The 23808-nt window shown below is 51.5% G+C and overlaps 1 protein-coding gene across 1 annotated transcript in view; it reads right to left on the bottom strand.

The window, feature by feature from the left end:
* The window catches only part of LOC140404761 (neuroligin-4, X-linked-like), a 1287888-nt gene that overhangs the window by 985991 nt on the left and 278089 nt on the right, over positions 1–23808 (bottom strand). The window contains 1 exon segment of the mRNA XM_072493476.1: positions 8898–8954. Coding sequence (XP_072349577.1) covers positions 8898–8954 — 57 coding nt within the window.

The raw sequence follows: 23808 nt of genomic DNA, 5'->3' as shown, positions 1-23808 counted from the left end.
TCCGGGACAGTGATCTGGATTGATCAGCGACAGTGTTCTCGATTAATCAAGGACAGTGATCTGGATTGATCAGGAATAGTCAGGACTGTTCAGGAACCGTCTAGATTGATCAGGAACAGTGATCTGGAATGATCAGAGACAGTGATCTGGATTGATCAGGGACAGTGGTCTGGACTGATCAGTGACAGTGATCTGGATTGATCAGGGACAGTGATCAGGATTGATCAGGAACAGTCTGGATTTTCAGGGACATTGATCAGGGCTTGATCAGGGACAGTGATCTGGATTGATCAGGAACAGTGATCTGGACTGATCAGGGACAGCGATCTGGATTAATCCGGGACAGTGATTGGATTGATCAGGGTCTGTGACCTGGATTGATCAGGGACTGTGACCTGGATTGATCAGGGTCAGTGATCTGGATTGATCAGGGTCAGTGATCTGGATTTATCAGGGTCAGTGATCTGGATTGATCAGGGTCAGTGATCTGGATTGGTCAGTGGCAGTGATCTGGATTGATCAGGAACAGTTTGGATTGATCAGGAACGGCGCTCTGGATTGATCAGGGACAGTGATCTTGATTGATCAGGAAAAGTGATCTGGATTGATCAGGGACAATGATCTGGCTTGATCAGAGACAGTGATCTGGGTAGATCAGAAACAGTCTGGAATGATCAGGGACAGTGATCTCGATTGATCAGGTACAGTGATCTGGATTGGTCAGGCGCAGTGATCTGGATTGATCAGGGACAATCTGCACTGATCAGGGACAGAGATCTGGATTGATCAGGGACAGTGATATGGATTGATCAGGGACAGTGATCTGGATTGGTCAGGATCAGTCTGGTTTGATCACGGACAGTGATCCGGAATGATCAGGGACAGTGATCTGGATTGATCTGGGGCAGTGACCTGGATTGATCAGGGACAGTGATCTGGATCGAACAGGGACAGTGATCCGGAATAATCAGGGACAGTGATCTGGATTGGTCAGGGGCAGTGATCTAGATTGAACAGGGACAGTGATGTGGATTGGTCAGGGGCCGTGATCTGGATTCATCAGGAACAGTCTGGATTGATCAGGAACAGTCTGAATTGATCAGGAACAGTGATCTGGATTGATCACGGACAGCAATCTGGAGCGATCAGGGACAGCAATCTGGATCGATCAGGGACAGTGAGCTGGATTAATCCGGGTCAGTGATCTGGATTGATCAGGGACAGTGATCTGGATTGATCAGGGACAGTGATCTGGATTGATCAGGGACAGTGACTTTGATTGATCAGGGACAGTGACTTGGATTAATCAGGGACAGTGATCTGGATTGATCAGGGACAGTGATCTGGATTGATCAGGGACAGTGACTTTGATTGATCAGGGACGGTGACTTGGATTGATCAGGGACAGTGATCTGTGCCGAACAGGGACAGTGATCCGGAATAATCAGGGACAGTGAACTGGATTGGTCAGGGGCAGTGATCTGGATCGATCAGGGACAGTGATCTGGATTGGTCAGGGGCAGTGATCTGCATTGATCAGGAACAGTCTGGATTGATCAGGGACAGCGATCTGGATTGATCAGGGACAGTGATCTGGATTGATCAGGGACAGTGATCTGGATTGATCAGGGACAGTGATCTGGATTGGTCAGAAGCAGTGATCTGGATTGATCAGGGACAGCGATCTGGATTGGTCAGGGGCAGTGATCTGCATTGATCAGGAACAGTCTGGATTTATCAGGGACAGCGATCTGGATTGATCAGGGACTGTGATCTGGATTGATCAGGCACAGTCTGGCTTGATCAGAGACAATGTTGTGGATTGATTAGGTCCAGTGATCTGGATTGATCAGGAACAGTCTGGATTTTTCAGGTACATTGATCAGGGATTGATCAGGGACAGTGATCTGGATTGGTCAGGGACAGTGACCTGGATTGATCAGGAACAGTCTGGATTTTTCAGGGATATTGATCAGGGACAGTGATCTGGATTGATCAGGAAAAGTGATCTGGACTGATCAGGGACAGCGATCTGGATTCATCAGGGACAGTGATCTGGAATGATCTGGAACAGCGATCTGGATTGATCGGGAACAGCGATCTGGATTGATCAGGGACAGTGATCTGGATTGATCAGGGACAGTGATCTGGATTGATCAGGGACAATGATCTGGATTGATCAGGGACAGTCATCTGGTTTGATCAGGAACTGTCTGGATCGAATAGGGACAGTGATCCGGAATAATCAGGGAAAGTGATCTGGATTGATCAAGAACAGTGATCTGGACTGATCAGTGACAGCGATCTGGATTGATCAGGGACAGCGATCTGGATTGATCAGGGACAGCAATCGGGATTGATCAGGGACAGCCTGGAATGATCAGGGACAGTGATCAGGATTGATCCGGGACAGTGATCTGGATTTATCAGGGACAGCGATCTGGATTGTTCAGGAACAGTCTGGTTTATCAGGGACAGTAATCTGGATGGATCAGAAACAGTCTGGATTGATCAGGAAACTCTGGATTGATCAGGAACAGTGATCTTGATTGATCAGGGACAGTGATCTGGATTGATCAGGGACAGTGATCTGGATTGATCAGGGACAGTGATCTGGAATGATCAGGGACAGTGATCTGGATTGTTCGGGGACAATGATCTGGATTGATCAGGGACAGTCATCTGGTTTGATCAGGAAAAGTGTGGATCGAATATGGACAGTGATCCGGAATAATCAGGGAAAGTGATCTGGATTGATCAAGAACAGTGATCTGGACTGATCAGGGACAGCGATCTGGATTGATCAGGGACAGCGATCTGGATTGATCAGGGACAGTGATCAGGATTGATCAGGAACAGTGATCTGGATTTATCAGGGACAGCGATCTGGATTGATCAGGAACAGTCTGGATTTATCAGGGACAGTAATCTGGATGGATCAGAAACAGTCTGTATTGATCAGGAAAGTCTGTATTGATCAGGAACAGTGATCTTGATTGATCAGGGCAGTGATCTGGATTGATCAGGGAAAGCTATCTGGATTGATCAGGGGCAGTGGTCTGGATTGATCAGGGGCAGTGGTATGGATTGATCAGGGACTGTAATCTGGATTGATCAGGGACAGTGATCCGGAGTAATCAGGATCAGAGGCCTAGTGTGATCGTGGACAGTGGTCATAGTCAGATATCTGGTGTGTCACTTTCCCTGTGTCATTTGCACATTCTACCAGTCTTTTTGTGGGTTTCGCCCCCACAACCCAAAGATGTGCAGGCTAGGTGGATTGAACATGCTAAATTGCCCCTTAAATTGAAAAAAATAATTGGGTTTTCTAAATATATTTTAAAAAAGATATCTGGTGTGACGAGGGACACTGATCCAGAATGATCAGAGACAGATAGCTGGAATGATCAGTGACAGAGATCTGGAGCGATTGGGGACAGATATCTAGAATGATTGGGGACAGGAATCTGGAACAATCAGGGGCCAAGATCTGGAGTGATCACAGACTGAGATCTGCAGCAATCAGGGACAGAGATCTAGAATGATCAGGGACAGAGATTTGGAATGAGGAAGGCAGAGATGTGGAGTGCTCAAGGAAAGAGATCTAGAATGATCAGGCACAGATCTAGAATGATCTGGGACTGAAATCTGGAATGATCAGTGACAGGGATCTGGAATGATCTAGGTCAAAGACCTAGATTGATCCAGGGCAGAGATCTCGTATGATTAGGTACTGGAGTGATCTTGCATTGAGATCCAAAGTAATCAAGGACACAGATCTTGAACACTCTTGGGCAGAGATCTGAAATTATCAGGGACAGGAATCTGTAGCATCAGGGACAAATATTTGGAATGGCCATGAATAGAAATCTAGATGAATAAAGAACAGGGGTCTGGAGTGATCTGGGGCAGGGGTCTGGAATGATGAATGAGAGCAATCTAGAATGATCTGGGTCAAAGATCTATCTTGATCCGGGACAGACATCTAGAATAGTCCTGCTGGAGTGATCTGGGGCAGGGGTCTGGAATGATGAATGAGAGCAATCTAGAATGATCTGGGTCAAAGATCTATCTTGATCCGGGACAGACATCTAGAATAGTCCTGCTGTTGGATAGTAACGGAGATCTAGAATGGTTAGAGATTGGGAACAAACAGGGAGTTACAGTGTGAAACAACATGAATCTGGAAAGACTGTAATTGGGATCTAGAATGGGAAATAATGGAGATCTAGGATGGGCAATAATGGGAGATCTATATTGAATAAAAGTGAGATTCTAAATTGCTCAATAAGGGGATCTGGATCGTTCAATAATTAGAATCTAGATTGATCAATAACGAGGATCTAGAATTGGAAATAATCAGGATTTAGAATGAATTCTAGAATGGACATAGAACTGAAGAAAATTGAGATGTAGATTGATCAATAACCGTATCTAGAGTGGGAAATAACAGGGATCCAGTTTAATCAATAATGGGAATCTAGAATTGCCAGTTACGGGTTCTTGAAAGGTCACAAATAGGCATCTGGAGTGTTCACCGTAAGAGAAGTTGAGTGGCCAGTACTGGGAATCGATGTGGAATGAAGGATGTTCCAGATCATGGAGCAGCAATTAAAAACCGTTGCTTACAACTCCTGCGCCGTGTGGGAACTTCTGGACCCCTTCAAGGCGTGACAAAGAAATGTTTCCGCGCTTGAAGGGGCAGCGAGGGCCCCCGCAGAGGACGTGGGGATGTCAGGGTGGTACATTCCAAGAGGTGGCGACTCCGCAGGCAGCGCAGGTTCAGGATAACAGGCAGGTGGTCATCAGGAAGAGGCAGGAAGCGCCGGAATCTTCAGAGACTGGGTTATAATTGCTCAACTTGGCCGCCGCCGTCACAGCGCAGGAACGGATAATGACATAATCACCATTTTGCGGGGCAGCGGGATTCCCTCGGAGCCTCTGGATCGATCACATCCCAAAGGCGTCGCCCCTGCTAAAATTGTCCAGCCCGTTCCCGTTGGCAGGATCCATCGGCCCTGCCCGTGGAAGCCCTTCCGCCGCGGGCTCCTGATGGTGGAGGGTGAGGACGACAGGAAGGACCCGTCGACAGCGCCAGGACCGGAATATTCTGCCGCCTGCGCTTTTGCCGCCACAAAACTTGCCACTGAGTTGGCGGAACACCCTCCCCCCCCCCCCCCCCCCCCAATCCTTTCCCATTTTGAAGTTCTGTACGAGATTGTTCCTTGCCCTACCTCATTACTCATCTGAACCTCACGGTATAGTGATCACTCTTTCCTAAACCTCCCCCCCCCCACCCCCCCCCCCCCCCCCCCCCGCAGATACTTGGTGTACATCCCGTTTCCCAACACCAGATCCAGCAAGGTCTCCTTCCGACCTGGGTGGAGAATATGCAGGTCAGAGACGGTGGCACGGCGGTTAGCACTGCTGCCTCGCAGCACCAGGGACCCGGGTTCGGTTCCGGCCTCGGGAGACTGTCTGTGCGGAGTCTGCACGTTCTTCGCCCGTGTGTGCAGTGGGTTTCCTCCGGGTGCTCCGGTTTCCTCCCACAGTCCAAAGACGTGCGGGTTGGGTGGGGTTAAGGGGGAGTGGGGCATGGTAGGGATCTCTTGGCAAGGTCCGTGCAGACTCGATCGGCCAAATAGTCTCTTTGTGCACTGTAGGGAGTCTGTAGGATTGGTCAGTATCAAAGGCCTGGTTCAGTCAGTAACAGAGGTCTGGATTGGTCAGAGACAGAGGTCTGGATTGGTCAGAAACAGAGGCCATAATTGGTCAGAAACAGGGGCCATAATTGGTCAGAAACAGGGGCCATAATTGGTCAGAAGCAGAGGCCATAATTGGTCAGAAACAGGGGCCATAATTGGTCAGAAACAGAGGCCATAATTGGTCAATGACAGATTTAGACAGGCCGTTGACGCAAATCTGTATTGGCCAATGCTAAACCTGTCTCGGACAGCACCGGAGGTAACAATTGGACAGCAAGGTTGTGGCCCCTCGACCAGAGAGGGGACGGGAACGCCATGGCAAAAGGCATGGGCCGTCTGGGATCACAGATGCTGGAGGGGGGGTGGGGACATCACCGTCAAATGGGGCAGGGATGGCGTGGAGGTGAAACCGGCTTTAATCATTCCGTTCCTCAGCGGGTCGAGCAGGAACGAGCTCCCGTCGGTGTGTCGCACCCGCTCCTGCGCCCACTCCAGACAACAGAGGACTGTTCCGGTGGAACGAGCGGGAAGAGTTACAAAGAACGAAGAAAATGACAGCACAGGAACAGGCCCTTCGGCCCTCCCAGCCTGCGCCGATCCAGATCCTTTATCTAAACCTGTCGCCTATTTTCCAAGGATCTACTTCCCTCTGTTCCCCGCCCGTTCATATATCTGTCTAGATGCATCTTGAATGATGCTATCGTGCCCGCCTCTACCACCTCCGCTGGCAAAGCGTTCCAGGCACCCACCACCCTCTGCGTAAAAAACTTTCCACGCACATCTCCCTTCAACTTTCCCCCTCTCTCCTTGAAATCGTGACCCCTTGTAATTGACACCCCCTCTCTTGCAAAAAGCTTGTTGCTATCTACCCTGTCCATACCTCTCATAGTTTTGTAGACCTCAATCAGGTTCCCCCTCAACCTCCGTCTTTCCAGCGAAAACAATCCTAATCTACTCAACCTTTCTTCACAGCTAGCACCCTCCATACCAGGCAACATCCTGGTGAACCTCCTCTGCACCCTCTCTAAAGCATCCACATCCTTCTGGTAATGTGGCGACCAGAACTGCACGCAGTATTCCAAATGTGGCCTCACCAAAGTCCTAAACCACTGTAACATGACCTGCCGACTCTTGTACTCAATACCCCGTCCGATGAAGGCAAGCATGCTGTATGCCTTCTTGACCACTCTATCGACCTGCATTGCCACCTTCAGGGTACAATGGACCTGAATCTCTCTGTGCATCAATTTTCCCCAGGACTCTTCCATTGACCGTATAGTCCGCTCTTGATTCAGGAATACCAGCCTGGGAGCTCTTCAAAATGCACGAGAGCGGAGCGGAAGAAGGGAAGGGTTGCAATGCAAGGGGTGACTCCACACTGAGACAGGAGGCATCCTCACCTGATCCAGGGCCCGTTCCTGAACCTCAGCAACCATCGGTTCAACTGAATACCATTCCAGAGACACAAACTAGCCCGCCTACCAGAGCGTCACTCAAGCTGACCTCCAGCTGGGCTGTGTTTGGGAGTCAGAGGGATTTCGCCAGGAAAGATGGAGGCTTTGGCACACAGACCAATACTTTACTGATACTTTCGAGACTGAGAGATAGTTTGAATCAATCCTCACCAATCATTTTCATCAAGAAAACAGAAAATAGGACACGTGTGCACAAGCACACTCACACACACCCTCACACAGAAACACACACACATACACACACGCTCACTCACGCACACCCTCACACAGAAACACGCTCACTCACGCACACCCTCACACAGAAACACGCTCACTCATTCACGCACACTCTCACATAGAAGCACACACACTGATACACACTCACACCCTCTTACACAGAAACACACACACTCATGCACACTCACACACACTCACACACGCACACTCTTACACAGAAACACACACACTCATACACAAACACTCACTCAGACAGGCACAGTCACACACACGCTCACGTATAGACAAGCAGTCACACACACAGTCACACACACTCACACTCCCTTACACACATACTCTCACACACTCACTCATTCATACACTCGCTCACACACACACACACACTCATATGCGCACACAGTCACACACACACGCACACACTCATTCATAGACACTCACTCAGACACGCACACACTCACTCTTACACACACACACACTCACAAATTCACTCACTCACACACACAGACACAGACACATTCATACACACTCACACAAACATATACTCACATTCACACACGCTCTCACACACACACGCACACTCACTCATACATGCACACACACACAGGCACATGTATGCACACAGACACACACATACATACACACACAAAGACACACAAACATACACACAGACATATACACACACACATATAAACAAACACATATGCCCGTAAGCACACTCATAAATACACACATGCAAAAATACATGTGCATACACAGCACCCGCACACATGCGCAAAGCACATACACCCGTGTAAACCCACACACATGCACACACACTGACACATGCACACTCATACAATCACACGCTAACACACGCGCCCGCCCATACACACCCTCGCATACACACGCGTTCGCACAATCACCCTCGCAAGTACCCACATGCACGCACACAGACGCACGCGTGCACACACCGGAACAAGGGGGAAACACCGATGCAGGACCCGTGTCAGCAACAAAGCGACCCACTGCCAGACGGGGGTCAAAGGCGAGAGGCCCCGGCCTCCGGCAGTGAGTCTCACTCCCCCCCTCTTCATTTTCATTCACTTGGTTTTAAAAGTTCTGACAATCGGAAGAGGACAAAAAGAATAACCCGCTCTCAAAACTCTCAAAAAAAGCTGACAGAGACACGAAAACCATCCGGTTCGCTTAATATTTTGTTTCCGTAAAAAAAAAAAAGAGACGGATCGCGGAAAAGAAAGCAGGGTGGGGCGGGGGGGGGGGGGGGGGGGCGGGGGGGGGGGGGGGAGGGGGGGGTTTAAGAGGCACGTCGAAAGCGACGCCCAAAAAAAAAAGTCTCGGAAGACGAGAAAAAAAAAAAAAAACGGAGGAAGCTTTTCGAAATGAAAGGTTTAAGAAAAAAAATTATTTCGGGGTGGGGGGTGGGGTTGGGGGAGGGGGGGTGGGAGAGGGGGGGGGGGGATGGGAAGGCGATCATTAGCATGCATCGGGGGAAAAAAAATACCTTCGTCTTCTGGACCGCTGAAAGCGCCGTTATCGTCAGGTTTTTTGGTAAGAGGACCTAGGACCAGAAGAAAAACAGGGGAAGAGGAAAAGAGATTTCAAAAACCAACAATGCTGCGATTTCGCTTTCCCCCTGTCAATCACCTTTATTCAATTTTTAAAAAAAAAAAGAGAGACACAAGTCAAGAATCGATCCGGAAAAAAAAAAAAAAATCCAGGAGGAGCAGGTTCGACGAGCCGGGGGGGGGGGGGGGAAAAAAAAAAGAAGAAAAGAAAAAGAAGACAAAACGGACCGGGCGTCGAGACGCGCAAGAAAAGACATTTTTGTTTCCGCCTTCGACTCAATTTGAGAGACAGAGAGAGAGACAGAGAGAGGGAATGAAAGAAAGAGAGAGGGGGAGGGGTTGAGGGCGGGTGGGGGGGGGTTGGGGGGGGGAGGGGAGGGGAAAGAAAGAGTTAAGACAATCCCCCAAAAAAGAACAAAATTCAATCCCCCACCCCCCTCCTCCTCACCGCCCCCCTCCCCCCTCCCCCCCCCTCCCCCAAACCCGCCCCCCCTCCATTCGAGCCCCCCCCCCCCCCGAAAGCAGGCAGAAACACCTGGGTCGGCCGAGAAGGTCGGCGGCCCCCACTTCGCCCGCCAACTCTCACTGCCCCCCCCCCCCCCCAAAACAAATTTGGTCAACCCATCAAAGAAGGCCCCCTCGGTCAACCCATCAAAGAAGGCCCCCCCCCCCCTCCTCCCCCGACTCCTAAGCGTCTCGGAGAGTCTCGCTTCGTGCCAGAAATTGTCTTTTGGAAATTGCTTCAAAAAGACTCCGCCGCTTTGAGGGCGTTTCTTTTCTCTCGCAAAATCGACGTCGCGGCAAAACAAAGGACACGGCTGGTTCCGGCGGCCATTCTGTCTCACACTTTGTGGGAGGGGGGTGGACGTTTGGCTGGGCCTTTCAGCCGAGCGCAGGCCGAGTGTCCCCAGTCAGGCCTTTATTTTTATTCTGTACCACAACGGGTCAGCCCCGTCGCTTGGCAAGGACCAGCGGGGCAGGCCTCTCTCCCTGTTGCCTTTTTTTTGGAAGGGGGTGGGGGGGGTGATAAGATTGAGGGGTGGGGAGCGGTGAGGGATAATCTATATTTTGATTTATTGTCACGCGCACCGAGGTATGGTTCTGCGTACAGTCCAGACAGATCGCTCTGTGCGTGAAAAACAAAAACCATAGGACATACGATGAAGGCACGGAGGCCCAACTGAAAACCAACGGTCTCAAAATACGGCGGCACTCGGTAGGCTTGGCAACCGAATCGGGCGTTGGCAAGGCAGCCCTGTTCTCTGTGTCGCCCTCCGGCGACGGAAGGCCTCAGGCTTCCATCTCTAAGGCCACGGATATGAGGTCATGGAAGACCTCATGGTCATTGGTCATTGATCCTTCGGGGCAACGCTTCGCCTCAGCTATTCGGGGACCGCTGCCAACATCTGGGGAACTCCGCGGTAGGGAAATGTCCCAAGCCCGGGCAGCCGTTCCGTACCTTCTGAAGGCTCGCCGCTCCCCATTGGGTTTGATGTCAAAAGGGTTTTGATGCTCGCATTGACGTCGAAAAACGTGAGCAACGCGAGTGAGTCGCCCCTCACCCTCGACTCAGAGGATGCACTGCTTCCTTGCAAGAGATCTTGAGCTGGATAATCCTGGCCATTATGGTGTGGAATGTGCGGGCGGGCATGGGTGGGGGGGGGGGGGGGGCTGATTAGCGTGCTGCGCTTGATGTCGCCCGCGTGGGTTCCCAATAGGCTTCAGACAATGGACACCAAAAATGGGCATGTTATCAAAGTTCAGACGGTGGAAATACAGGGACAGGGTGTAACAGGGTTTACCGAGGGACAGAAAGCTTTGGGTTGGGGGTGGGGGGGGGGGGGGGGGGTTGCCCTGTTCTCTTCTGGAGTAGGGAGAGTGAGGACGTCCCCGGGAATTGGCATCAGGAGCACCGCTCGTGGCGGCCTAAAGTCTCAGAGCCAGCGGTCGTCACGGAGATCGGAAATGGGAATGATGGGAAACAGGTAGATGTGGACTGGCGGGTCGAGCTGGGCAGACAGGAGGAGGATGCAGTTTGGCACTCAACGTTTCGAAGAGAGCAAACTAATGAGCAACGACGTAGGTTAAGAAGGGGGGATGTCAATATTTGAAGGTGCTTGGTCAGTTTGGCAAGCTGAGATTGGCTTCAGAAGCAAGGGCATTTATTAGTCGCTGGTTGGACGTCAAGTAGGGTATTGTGTCCGATTCTATTGTAGAACCCCGGCAGTGCTGAAGGAGGCCAATCGGCCCATCCAGTCTGCACCAACCCTCCGAAAGAACGCTGTCTCTAGGCCCACTCCCCCGCCCGATCCCCATAACCTACCCTGCACACCCCTGGACACTGAGGGACAACTTATAATTCCGTAGAATTCCTACAGTAAGAGGCACCGACCCTCTGAAAGAGCGCCCTATCTAGGCCCACTCCCCCTTCCTATCCCTGTGACACCACCTAACCTGCACATCCCTGGACACTAAGGGGCAATTTAGCATTGGCTAACCCACCTAACCTGCACATCTTTGGACTGTGGGAGGAAACTGGAGCACCCGGAGGAAACCCACGCAGACACGGGAAGAGCGTGCAGACTCCGCACAGACAGTCACCCGAGGCCTGGCGCTCTGGGGTAGCAGTGCAAACCACCGTGCCAACGTGCTGTCAACTAGGCCCCGCATTTTAGGAAAGGACACCAAGGCCTCAGAGAGGGGAGGTTCCCCCAGAATGTGGATCAAGAATGAGGGGAGACCGGGTGAATCTGGGATATGGTTCACCTTAGGGTGGAGAAGGTAAAGGGGGAGATTTAATCGAGGCGTTTCGAAATCAGGAGCAGTGGTGACTAAGTGTTTCCCAGTAGGGAGGGTCACCAGAGATGGGCGGAGATTGAAGAGAATCGGGGGAGGAGCCAGAGAGGGGGGGGGGGGGGGGAAATGCTGCGATCGGGAAGGAGGAGCCCGGGAGGGCGACGGAAGCAGATTGAACAGGAACAGGGAGGAATCGGAGAAATATTCGGAAAGAATTGCGTAGGAATGAAGGATATTATAAATGCTTGAAAGGGCTGTGGGGGAAAGAGCTGGATAGCACCGCCGAAGACGCCATCACGGGCCAAATGGCCTCATTCAGAACCCTGAAGAGAATTGACAGGCAGAGGTGTACCCCGAAGGAGCGAGCTTGCCCACAATGGGAAACCCCACCGGCCGGCTGCCGTGACGGAGAATCCCGCCACGTGTCTTTATTTTTTGCGCCTGATCCGTTGATGCAGACCGGGATTCCTCCCCAAGTCTGTGGCGGAGTTGGGAAGTGACAAGCGGAATATGCTCCGGGGAGCCACCCAGAGCCTGTAATTATAAAGTTGGGTGGGAGGGTGAGCTGTGAGGAGGATACAGAGATGCTTCAGCGGGATTTGGACAGGCTGAGTGAGTGGGCGCATGCAGGGCAGATGCAGTATAATGGGGATAAATGTGAGGTTATCCAATTCGGTACCAAAATAGGGAGGCAGATTATAATTTGAATGGGTGTAAATTGAGAGAGGCGGATACTCAGCGAGACCTCGGTGTCCTCGTGCATCAGTCGCTGAAAGTAAGCGTGCGGGTACAGCAGGCAGGAAAGAAGGCAAATGGTATGTTGGCCTTCATAGCGAGAGGGTTAGAGTACAGGGATAGAGATGTTTTACTGAAGTTGTACAGGGCCTTGGTGAGGCCACACCGGGAGTATTGTGGGCAGTTCTGGTGTCCTTATCTGAGGAAGGATGTTCTTGCTATGGAGGGAGTGAAGCGAAGGTTTATGAGGCTGATTCCTGGGGTGGCGGGACTGACATACGAGGAGAGACTAAGTCGGTGAGGATTATATTCACTGGAGTTTAGAAGAGTGAGAGGGGATCTCATCGAAACTTACAAAATTCTAACAGGTTTAGACCGGGTAGATTCAGAAAGAATGTTCCTGATGGTGGGGGCTGTCCAGGACTAGGGGGTCATAGTTTGAGGATAAGGGGCTGAGGTGGGGAGAAATTTCTTGACCCAGAGAGCGGTGAATCTGTGGAACTCGCTCCCACAGAAAGTAGTTGACGCCAAAACATTGTGTAATTTCAAGAAGGAATTCGATAAGCTCTTGGGGGTAAAGGGATAATAATAATCTTTATTAGTGTCACAAGTAGGCTTACATTAACACTGGAATGAAGTTACTGTGAAAATCCCCTCGTCGCCACATTCCGGCGCCTGTTCGGGTACACGGAGGGAGAATTCAGAATGTCCAAATTACCTAACAAGCACGTCTTTCGGGACTTGTGGGAGGAAACCGGAGCACCCGGAGGAAACCCACGCAGACACGGGGAGGATGTGCAGACTCCGCACAGACAGTGACCCAGCGGGGAATCGAACCTGGGACCCTGGCGCTGTGAGGCAACCGTGCTCATCCCTAGTTGCCCCCGGGAAGATAATGGAGAGCCTTTGCCTTCGAAATGTTAGAGAAGGTGTAGGTACACCCACCGTGCTGTTAGGGAGGGAGTTCCAGGGTGCTGCCCCGGCGACAGTGAAGGACCGGCCGATATTTTTCCCAGTCGGGGTGGGGAGTGACTCGGAGGGGGACCTCCAGGTGGGTGGGGTTCCCAGGTACCTGCTGCTCTCGTCCTTCTAGATGGTGGAGGTCGGGGGGGGGGGGGGGGGGGGTTTGGAGAGCGCCTTCGAAGGAACCTTGGTGAGTCGCTTCTGATTGGTGCACACTGCGGGCTAAATGGCACGCCAGCGATGGAGGAGTGAGGTGCGCAGGATAGAGTGTGAAGCCCCAGACTTGACATCAGAGTTGTTACCCACAGGGTGTGATGGGAAAGCGATAGGCCAGGAATCTTGGGCTTTGAAAACTGAGAGAGGGTGTTCCGAAAAGCAGATACGATGTGTTCAACCTCGGAGGATCAGCTGGAGCAGGGTGACCAATTCGGGCCCCCACTCTTTACAGCACTATAGAACCTTGGTAAGGCCGCACAATTCTGGTCACCACACGACCAGAAGGATGTGGAGGCTTTGGAGAGGGTGCAGAGGAGGTTTACCAGGATGTTGCCGGGTCTGGAGGGTGTTAGCTGTGCGGAGAGGCTGAATCGACTCGGACTGTTTCCATTAGAGAGACGGAGGTTGAGGGGCGACCTGATAGAGTTCTACAGGATTATGAGGGGCATGGACAGAGTGGATGGGCAGGCTCTCTTTCCCAGGGTGGAGGGGTCAGTCACCAGGGGGCACAGGTTTAAGGTCGTGGGGCAAAGTTTAGAGGAGGTGTGTGAGGCAGGTTTTTTTACACAGAGGGTGGTGAGTGTCTGGAACGCGTGGCCAGGGGAGGCTGTGGAAACAGATACATTAACGGCGTTCAAAAGGCATCTCGGCAGACACATGAATAATAATAATCGCTTATTGTCACAAGTCGGCTTCAAATGAAGTTACTGTGAAAAGCCCCTAGTCGCCACATTCCGGCGCCTGTTCGGGGAGGCTGGTACGGGATAGGACGGGTACAGAGGGATACGGCACCAGGAAGTGCCGAAGGTTTTGGCCAAGGCCGGTATCAAGCCGGTACAGGCTTGGAGGGCCGAAGGGCCTGTTCCCCGTGCTGTATTGTTCTTTGGTCGATGCTTTAGAGAGAGTGAGGGGGGCGGGGGGGGGGGGGGGGGGGGGGGGGGGGATTCTCCCGGTACGCGACCGGGGACGAGGAGACTGAGAGAAACTGGGATCGTATCCCGCGGAGGCGAGAAGGGGGAGATGAATCGTGGCGGCGTTCAAAATCGCCAGGGGAGGTTTGGATGGAGGGGAAAGTGTTTCCAGGGGGTGAGTGAGTGGAGGGGGGGGGCGGGGGTATGGGACTGGAAAGTCAGCACAGTTATGGTTGACCGAATGGCCTCCTTCCGTGTCATAGAATCACGGAGGCGTCACAGCACAGAAGGAGGTCATTCAGCCTACCCTGCCGGTGCTAGCCCAAGGACACCCAGGAGCCCTTTGTAATCCCACCTTCCTGCACCCGGCCCGTAGCCCTGTCTCTCACAGCAACTCACGGTGCAGATCCAGGTACTTTTTAAAAAGAGTTTAGGGTCTCTGCCTCCACCACCAACTCGAGCAGCGAATTCCGGACTCCCGCCACCCTCTGCGCAAGAAAGGTCTTCCTCACGTCCCCTCTGCACCCTCTCCCTCTCATCTTGAATCTATGCCCCCTGGTTCGAGAATTCTCCACCAAGGGAAACAATTTTACCCTGTCCGCTCTATCTCTTCCCCTCATGGCTTTTGTGCACCTCAATTAAGTCGCCCCTCAGCCTTCTGTGTTCCAAGGAAAATAATCCCAACCTATCCAATCTCTCCTCGTGGCTACACTTTTCCAGCTCTGGCAACATTCCTGTAAACCTCCTCTGCTCTCTCGCCAGAGCAATAACGTCCTTCCTGTCATGTGGTGACCAGAACTGCACACAATACTCTAGTTGTGGCCTCACTAGGGTTTAATACAAATCCAACATTATATCCTTACTTTTATCATAGATTATCATAGAATTTACAGTGTAGAAGGAGGCCATTCGGCCCATCGAGTCTGCACCGGCTCTTTGGAAAGAGCACCCTACTCAAGGTCAACACCTCCACCCTATCCCCATAACCCAGTAACCCTACCCAACACTAAGGGCAATTTATCATGGCCAATCCACCCAACCTGCACATCTTTGGACTGTGGGAGGAAACCGGAGCACCCGGAGAAACCCACGCACACACGGGGAGGACGTGCAGACTCCGCACAGACAGTAACCCAAGCCGGAATCGAACCTGCGACCCTGGAGCTGTGAAGCAATTGTGCTATCCACAATGCTACCGTGCTGCCCATGAAGGGGAGCATTCCATCTGCTTTCTTAGTAACCTTGTCTACTTGAAACTGCTGCCTTTAGGGACCCGTGTACCTGTACGCCATGATCTATCGCTTCATCTCCCCCTCTTAGTTTATTCCAATTTAGCGTGTACGCCCTAGAACCGTTCGATCTCCCCAAAATGCATGACCTCAGACTTCTCCGCGTTAAATTCCAACTGCCCCTTTATCGCCCACTCCACCAGATCATTGTGTGAGAGTGTAGCAGGGGCAAAGTGTGTGAGGTAGCCTGTTCCGTGCGAATTCCTACAGAAGGAGGCCATTCTGCCCGCTGAGTCTGCACTGTGCCGCCATGCTTCCCGAATCAGGAGATCTTTCCTCTTTCCAACATTCGGGGTATTTTTGTTTCTGTGCCTCAATGTCCCTGGATTAAAGCCTTGGATTAAAGCCTTGGATTTCATGTCGATCTGTCAATCTACAATCGTGTCCACAAATCTCATATCCTGCATTGGACCAGAACTCCCAGTAACTCAATAAAAATGTGGAAACGTTGCGTCCAGCCACCCTGCGCCAAAATGGGTTGTCACATGAGAGTACCTTTAAGACATGGATGTTTAAGCAATGTACCTTTAAGAAAACAGTGATGTCAGAGAGTGGGTGGAGCTGAGGTCAGGTCAGCCATTTTGCAGTTTAGTTTTGCAGTTTGAAAAGAGCTTGGGGAGTGTCTGTGTTTGCAGTGAGCTGGATCTCTGCCATGAAAGACTATCTATGGATCATTTGGGTGATTTAAACTCACAATAGTAAAGCCTTTAACCTGATGTGATTCTGTTTAAAGGTGTTAAGTCTCTTGGAAGTTTGAAGGAACATTTTGAGGAATTATTTACTGTTGCAATATTTTCGGAGTTATCTTTGAAGTAAGGGGTGTTAAGAGATCCAATGTTTATTTAAGATGTTGAGTTGAGTTCATGGAATAAACAGTGTTTTGTGTTTAAAAACCCACGTGTCCATAATTGTAATCCCACACCTAGGGAACAAGCCGTGTGCTCGGAAAAGCAACAAATACATTAAAGGGAGAGGTTGGTTGAACTCCATGATACATTTTGGGGTTCTGAAAAGGCCTCGCCCAGAACAGGGTATAGAGGGATACGGCACACGAAAGTGCTGAGGGTGTTGGCAAAGGTTGGTATCATGACCAGTACAGGCCTGGAGGGCCGAAGGGCCTGTTCCCGTGCTGTATTGTTCTTTGTTCCTGTGCTGGATTGTTCTTTGTTCTATGCTTTAGAGAGAGTGAGGAGGGAGATTTTCCTGGTACGCGACCGGGGACAAGGAGTCTGGGGTGCTGTGCACAGTTTGGGGTCTTCTGACTGGGAGCATTTAAACTAGTATGACAGGGGGGGTGGGAACCAGATTGTGTAATGGAAGGTGTAATAACTGAAGGGGAAATAGAGAACCAAAATAAAATAACTACATCACCCTCAGGCAGAGCAAAGAAGGTGGCAAGTGTGAGAAGGGAGGTGGTCAATGCAGGATTGAGCTTGCTGTACCTAAATGCGGGCAGTATACGGAACAAGGTAAATGAGCTTGTTGCACACATTGAAATTGGCCGGTACGATGTTGTGGGCATCACAGAGACGTGGCTGCAAGGGGATCAGGGCTGGGATCTAAATATCCAAGGATACATGTCCTATCGAAAGGACAGGCAGGTGGGCAAAGGGTTGTTAGTACGGAATGAAGTTAAATCAATAGCAAGGAGCGATATAGGACCAGAAGGCAGAGAATCTCTGTGGGTAGAGTTGAGGAATCGCAAAGGTAAAAAGGCCCTGATGGGAGTTATGTACAGGCCCCCTAGCAGTAGTCAGGATATGGGGCAGAAAATAAAATCAGGAGATAGAAAAGGCAATATTACAATCATCACGGGGGACTTCAATATGCAGGTGGACTGGGAAAATCAGGTTGGTAGTGGATCCCAAGAAATGGAATTTGTGGAATGTCTAAGAGATAGTTTTTTTTGGAGCAGCTTGTGACAGAGCCTACCAGGGAACAGGCAATTCTGGATTTGGTGATGTGTAATGAGGCAGACTTGATTTGGGAACTTAAGGTGAAGGAACCCTTAGGGAGCAGTGACCACAATATGATAGAATATACCCTGCAGTTTCAGAGGGAGAAGTTAGAATCAGATGTAACGGTATTACAATTAAATAAGGGTATCTACAAAGACATGAGGGAGGAGTTGGCCAGAGTTGATTGGAGAAGGAGCGTAGCAAGGAAGACAGTGGAACAACAATGGCAGGGGTTTTGGGGGATTATTAGGGAGGCACAACAGAAATTCATCCCAAGGAGGAGGAAACATGCTAAGGGGAGGACAAGGCATCCATGGCTGACGAGAGATGTCAAGGACAGCATAAAAGCAAAGAAGAAGCATACAAAGTGGCGAGGATTAGTGGGAAGCCGGAGGATTGGGAAGCCTTTAAAAGCGAGCAGAGGACAACTAAATAGCAATAAGGGGGGAGAAGATGAAGTACGAGTGCAAGCTAGCTAGTAATATAAAGGAAGATAGGAAGAGTTTTTTTCAATATATAAAAGGTAAGAGAGAGGCAAAAATAGACATTGGACCACTAGAAAACGTGGCTGGAGAAGTGGCTGGAAACAAAGAAATGGCAGAGGACTGAATTGTTACTTTGCATCAGTCTTCACGCTGGAAGACACCAGTGGGATGCCCGAGCTCCAGGAGAACCAGGGGGCAGAGGTGAGTGCAGTGGCCATTAGTAAGGAGAAGATTCTGGGGAAACTGAAAGATCTGAAGGTGGATAAGTCACCTGGACCGGATGGACTACACCCCTGGGTCCTAAAAGAGTTAGCTGAGGAGATTGTGGAGGCATTGGTGATGATCTTTCAGGAATCACTGGAGGCAGGAAGGGTCCCAGAGGACTGGACAGTGGCTAATGTAACACCGCTGTTTAAAAAGGGAGGGAGGCAGAAGATGAGAAATTATAGGCCGGTTAGCCTGGCGTTGGTCATTGGTAAGATTTTAGAGTCCATTATTAAAGATGAGATCGCGGAGTACTCGGAAGTGCATGGTAAATAGGACTGAGTCAGCACGGCTTCGTCAAAGGGAGGTCACGTCTGACAAACCTGTTAGAGTTCTTTGAGGGGATTACAAGGAAGTTAGACAAAGGAGAACCAGTGGACGTGATTTATTTAGATTTCCAGAAGGCCTTTGACAAGGTGTCGCATAGGAGGCTGTCAAATAAATTAAGGTTCCATGGTGTTCAGGGTAGGATCCTGGCATGGATAGAGGATTGGCTGACTGGCAGAAGGCAGAGAGTGGGGGTAAAGGGGTCTTTTTCAGGATGGCAGCCGGTGACTAGTGGTGGTGCCTCAGGGGTCGGTGCTGGGACCAGAACTTTTCACAATATACGTTAATGACCTGGAAGAAGGAACTGAAGGCGCTGTTGCTAAGTCTGCAGATGATGCAAAGATCTGTAGAGGGACAGGTAGTATTGAGGAAGCAAGGGGCTGCAGAAGGATTTGGACAGGCTAGGAGAGCGGGCAATGAAGTGGCAGATGGAATACAATGTGGAAAAGTGTGAGGTTATGCACTTTGGAAGGAGGAATGGAGGCATGGACTATTTTGTAAATGGGGAAATGCTTAGGAAAGCAGAAGCACAAAGGGACTTGGGAATCCTTGTTCACGATTCTCTTAAGGTTAAAGTACAGGTTCAGTCGGCAGTTAGGAAGGCAAATGTTAGCATTCATGTCGAGAGGGCTAGAATACAAGACCAGGGATGTACTTCTGAGGCTGTATAAGGCTCTGGTCAGACCCCATTTGGAGTATTGTGAGCAGTTTTGGGCCCCGTAACTAAGGAAGGATGTGCTGCCCTTGGAAAGGGTCCAGAGGAGGTTCACAAGAATGATCCCTGGAATGAAGAGCTTGTCGTACGAGGAACGGTTGAGGACTCTGGGTCTGTACTCGTTGGAGTTTAGAAGGATGAGGGGGGATCTTATTGAAACTTACAGGATACTGCGAGGCCTGGATAGAGTGGACGTGGAGAGGATGTTTCAACTTGTAGGAAAAACTAGAAGCAGAGGACACCATCGCAGACTAAAGGGACGATCCTTTAAAACAGAGATGAGGAGGAATTTCTTCAGCCAGAGGGTGGTGAATCTGTGGAACTCTTTGCTGCAGAAGGCTGTGGAGGCCAAATCACTGAGTGTCTTTAACTCAGAGGTAGATAGGTTCTTGATTAATAAGGGGATCAGGGGTTATGGAGAGAAGGCAGGAGAATGGGGATGAGAAAAATATCAGCCATGATTGAATGGCGGAGCAGACTCGATGGGCCGAGTGGCCTAATTCTGCTCCTATGTCTTGTGGTCTTATGGACTGAAGAAAGGGTCTAACATCATCAGGAACAGGTCATTCACTGCCCACGAGACGGAACATCTGGGAACAGGGGGCACGGTTTATAAATCAGGAGTCTCCCATTTCCAACGGAATTGAGGAAGGACGTTCCTCTCTCAGAGGGTCATCCAATCCCTACAGTGCAGGAGGCCATTCGGCCCATTGAGTCTGCACCGGCTCTCTGAAACAGCACCCTACCCAGGTCGACTCCCCCACGCTGTCACTGTAACCCTACCCAACTTTTGGACACTAAGGGACAATTTAGCACGGCCAATCCACCTAACCTGCACATCTTTGGACACTAAGGGACAACTTATCATGGTTAATCCACCTAACCTGCACATCTTTGGGCACTAAGGGACAATTTAGCACGGTCAAGCCACCTAACCTGCACATCTTTGGACTGTGGGAAGAAACGGGAGCACCTGGAGGAAACCCAAGCAGACACGGGGAGAACATGCAAACTCCTGTAGCCGCTTAGTGTCCAAAGATGTGCAGGTTTGGCGGGGTTACGGGGGTGGGGGCGGGGGAGTGGCCTCGGTATGGTGCTCTTTCAGAGGGTCGGTGCAGCCTCAATGGGCTGAATAGTCTTCTTCCGCACTGTCGGAATTCTATGAGATTCCACAAAATACAGAAACAAAAGAAGCAAGACCTTATAAAAATGCTGAAAAGTTCACACCGTGCTCGGTGTTCCGTGAGGGAAGTATAAAATAAACACCTTGCACCTCGAAACCGGGTGAAAAATATTTTGAACTTAGTTCACAAATCTTGAGAGCAGCAATCCCAATCTCGGGAATGGTGCTCACCATCTAGGAGCATTTGTTGTAAGCGTATTCTAAAAGCACGTCACAGGTTAATTGGCAAACAATCGTCCGGTTGTCAAGTGTCAAGGGGCTGGCTGACATGTTAAAAAAAATCTTTCGAGTATTCAACAGCTCGTCTATCTTGGGAACAAGCAAAGACACGTGCACACGTGCACACGCACACACGCACGCACGCACACACATCCAGACACGCATATGCACACACACACACACACACACACACATACACATATACAAGATGAGCGATCACAACCTCATTTCTTCCACTGGAAACCGATCAATACACATTCGGACATTCTCACACTCTGTACACACTCAAAATGTACAGATGTGCTTGGAAAATCTATCCACCTGCTCTGTGGCGACATGTCAACTCCGTAGCCGAGACAGGTTGAGGCCTTGAACTTAAAAACTTTAAGGAAGGCATCAAATGGTCATTCAACATGTAAAGTCAATCACCAAACACATTTTTATAAATTTTGTTGCCGTGTTTTTTTTTTTCCGACCGAAAAAAAAAAATCATTCGGGGCATCAGAAATTTCAGTTCCTGAGGAAAAAAAAAAAAAATTGTCGGATACATTTTCTTTTGAACCACCATTTATTGAATTCAGGCTTTCCCTTCAGTAACATGCTGACACAAAATATGTGACTGAGAGATTGTGACACAGACAGTAAGATCAACGAGAAATGATGAACACACAATACGGGGGAAAAAACCTTCTGACTCATTGCCGAATGATGTATGTGATGTGTCGGGTGACGGACGAGATCTTCTGCCCCAGCAAAAGAGATGGGCAAGAATGATACCATAGCGTGGCGAGGGTACACTTACCTGGGAAAATGGAACAGGTGGGGGCTCTTTGCTCTCGAGACAGGAAGGTCAAAGAATGACCCGGTAGAGGTTCTTGAAACCCGGAAGGGATTTGGGAGACGGGACTAGGGGCCGGAACTATTCTCAGAAACTACACAAATTGGTTGTGAACCCGTCCAGTTCACCGACGTCTGCTCGAAGGTATCGAGGGGGAGCAGGCGGTGAGAGAAACCGCCGGTTGGGGGGGCCAGGAATTCGATCCAGCCCATCCAAGGGTGAAATGTGTGCCGGGATTCCCCGTGGTGGGTCCGTCCTGCTACCGCACGCCCCCCCCCCCCCCCCCCCCACCCCTAACCTTTGGACACTGAGGGGCAATTCATCAGGGCCAATCCACCTAACCCGCACATGTTTGGACTTGTGGGAGGAAACGGGAGCACCCGGAGGAAACCCACGCAGACACGGGGAGAACGTGCAGACTCCGGACAGACAGTGAGCCAAGCCGGGAATCGAACCTGGGGCCCTGGCGCTGTGAGGCTAACCACTGTGCTACTGTGCCGCCCCATACCGTTTGACTCCTGAAAAGAGATACAAGTTGCCAAAGCCTTGCGTGTGCTAACCGGGCAGCACTAGCTGAGCAATCCTGATTGCGCTAATAGCTACACTAACAACCAATTTCAGATGTGGCTCATTTCTGATTGCTAGTAGCAACATATATCCATGTCCCCAATATCCACAAACAAAGAGAGATATGTTCAAGACATGCGCCCTGTTTTGAATTATCCGGGAGCCAAGAAATCCCCCCCCCACCCACGTGTTTTCTTCACACACCCCTGTGCCTCAGTCAATTAGAATTGTCCTGCCAGCCAATCAGCGTCTCTTTCTCCAGTGGTGTAAATTGTCGTGAGGGTTTGAAATTGAGATATTCTTGTGTTTTGACCTGATGAGTCTGGGGTGAAAAACTTTGGCAGCACGTCTCCCTTTTCAGCAATATCCAGGGTCGGAGCTACCAAGCCGCGGTTCACTTGAGTTCATTCCGAAGGCGGAAGAGAGGGGGTGGCGAGGGACGGGGCGGAGAGGGGGAGGCGAGGGACGGGGGGGGGGGGGAAAGAGGTGGAGGCGAGGGACGGGGGGGGGGAAGAGGTGGAGGCAAGAGACGGGGGGGAGAGGGGGAGGCAAGGGACGGGGGGGGGAGAGGGGGAGGCGAGAGACGGGGGGAGAGGGGGAGGCGAGGGACAGGGGGGAGAGGGGGAGGCGAGGGATGGGGGAGAGGGGGAGGCGAGGGATGGGGGAGAGGGGGAGGCGAGGGACAGGGGGGAGAGGGGGAGGCGAGGGACAGAGGGGAGAGGGGAAGGCGAGGGATGGGGGAGAGGGGGAGGCGAGGGATGGGGGAGAGGGGGAGGCGAGGGACAGGGGGGAGAGGGGGAGGCAAGGGACGGGGGAGAGGGGGAGGCGAGGGACGGGGGGAAAGAGGTGGAGGCAAGAGACGGGGGGGAGAGGGGGAGGCAAGGGACGGGGGGGGAGAGGGGGAGGCGAGAGACGGGGGGAGAGGGGGAGGCGAGGGACAGGGGGGAGAGGGGGAGGCGAGGGATGGGGGAGAGGGGGAGGCGAGGGATGGGGAGAGGGGGAGGCGAGGGACAGGGGGGAGAGGGGGAGGCAAGGGACGGGGGAGAGGGGGAGGCGAGGGACGGGGGGGAAAGAGGTGGAGGCAAGAGACGGGGGGAGAGGGGGAGGCAAGGGACGGGGGGGGGGAGAGGGGGAGGCGAGAGACGGGGGGAGAGGGGGAGGCGAGAGACGGGGGGGAGAGGGGGAGGCGAGAGACGGGGGAGAGGGGAGGAGCGGGATGGGGGAGAGGGGGAGGCGAGGGACAGGGGGGGAGAGGGACAGGGGGGAGAGGGGGAGGCGAGGGACGGGGGAGAGGGGGAGGCGAGGGACGGGGGAGAGGGGGAGGCGAGGGACCCTGGGCGAGCCGTTGGGGGGGGGGGGGAGTGGGAGTGGGCTGGGGGGG

The sequence above is a fragment of the Scyliorhinus torazame genome, chromosome 31, assembly GCF_047496885.1.
Source record: "Scyliorhinus torazame isolate Kashiwa2021f chromosome 31, sScyTor2.1, whole genome shotgun sequence".
Lineage (NCBI taxonomy): Eukaryota > Metazoa > Chordata > Chondrichthyes > Carcharhiniformes > Scyliorhinidae > Scyliorhinus > Scyliorhinus torazame.
Note: the sequence above shows the minus strand (reverse complement) of the source record. Positions and strands in the feature narration are given on the sequence as shown.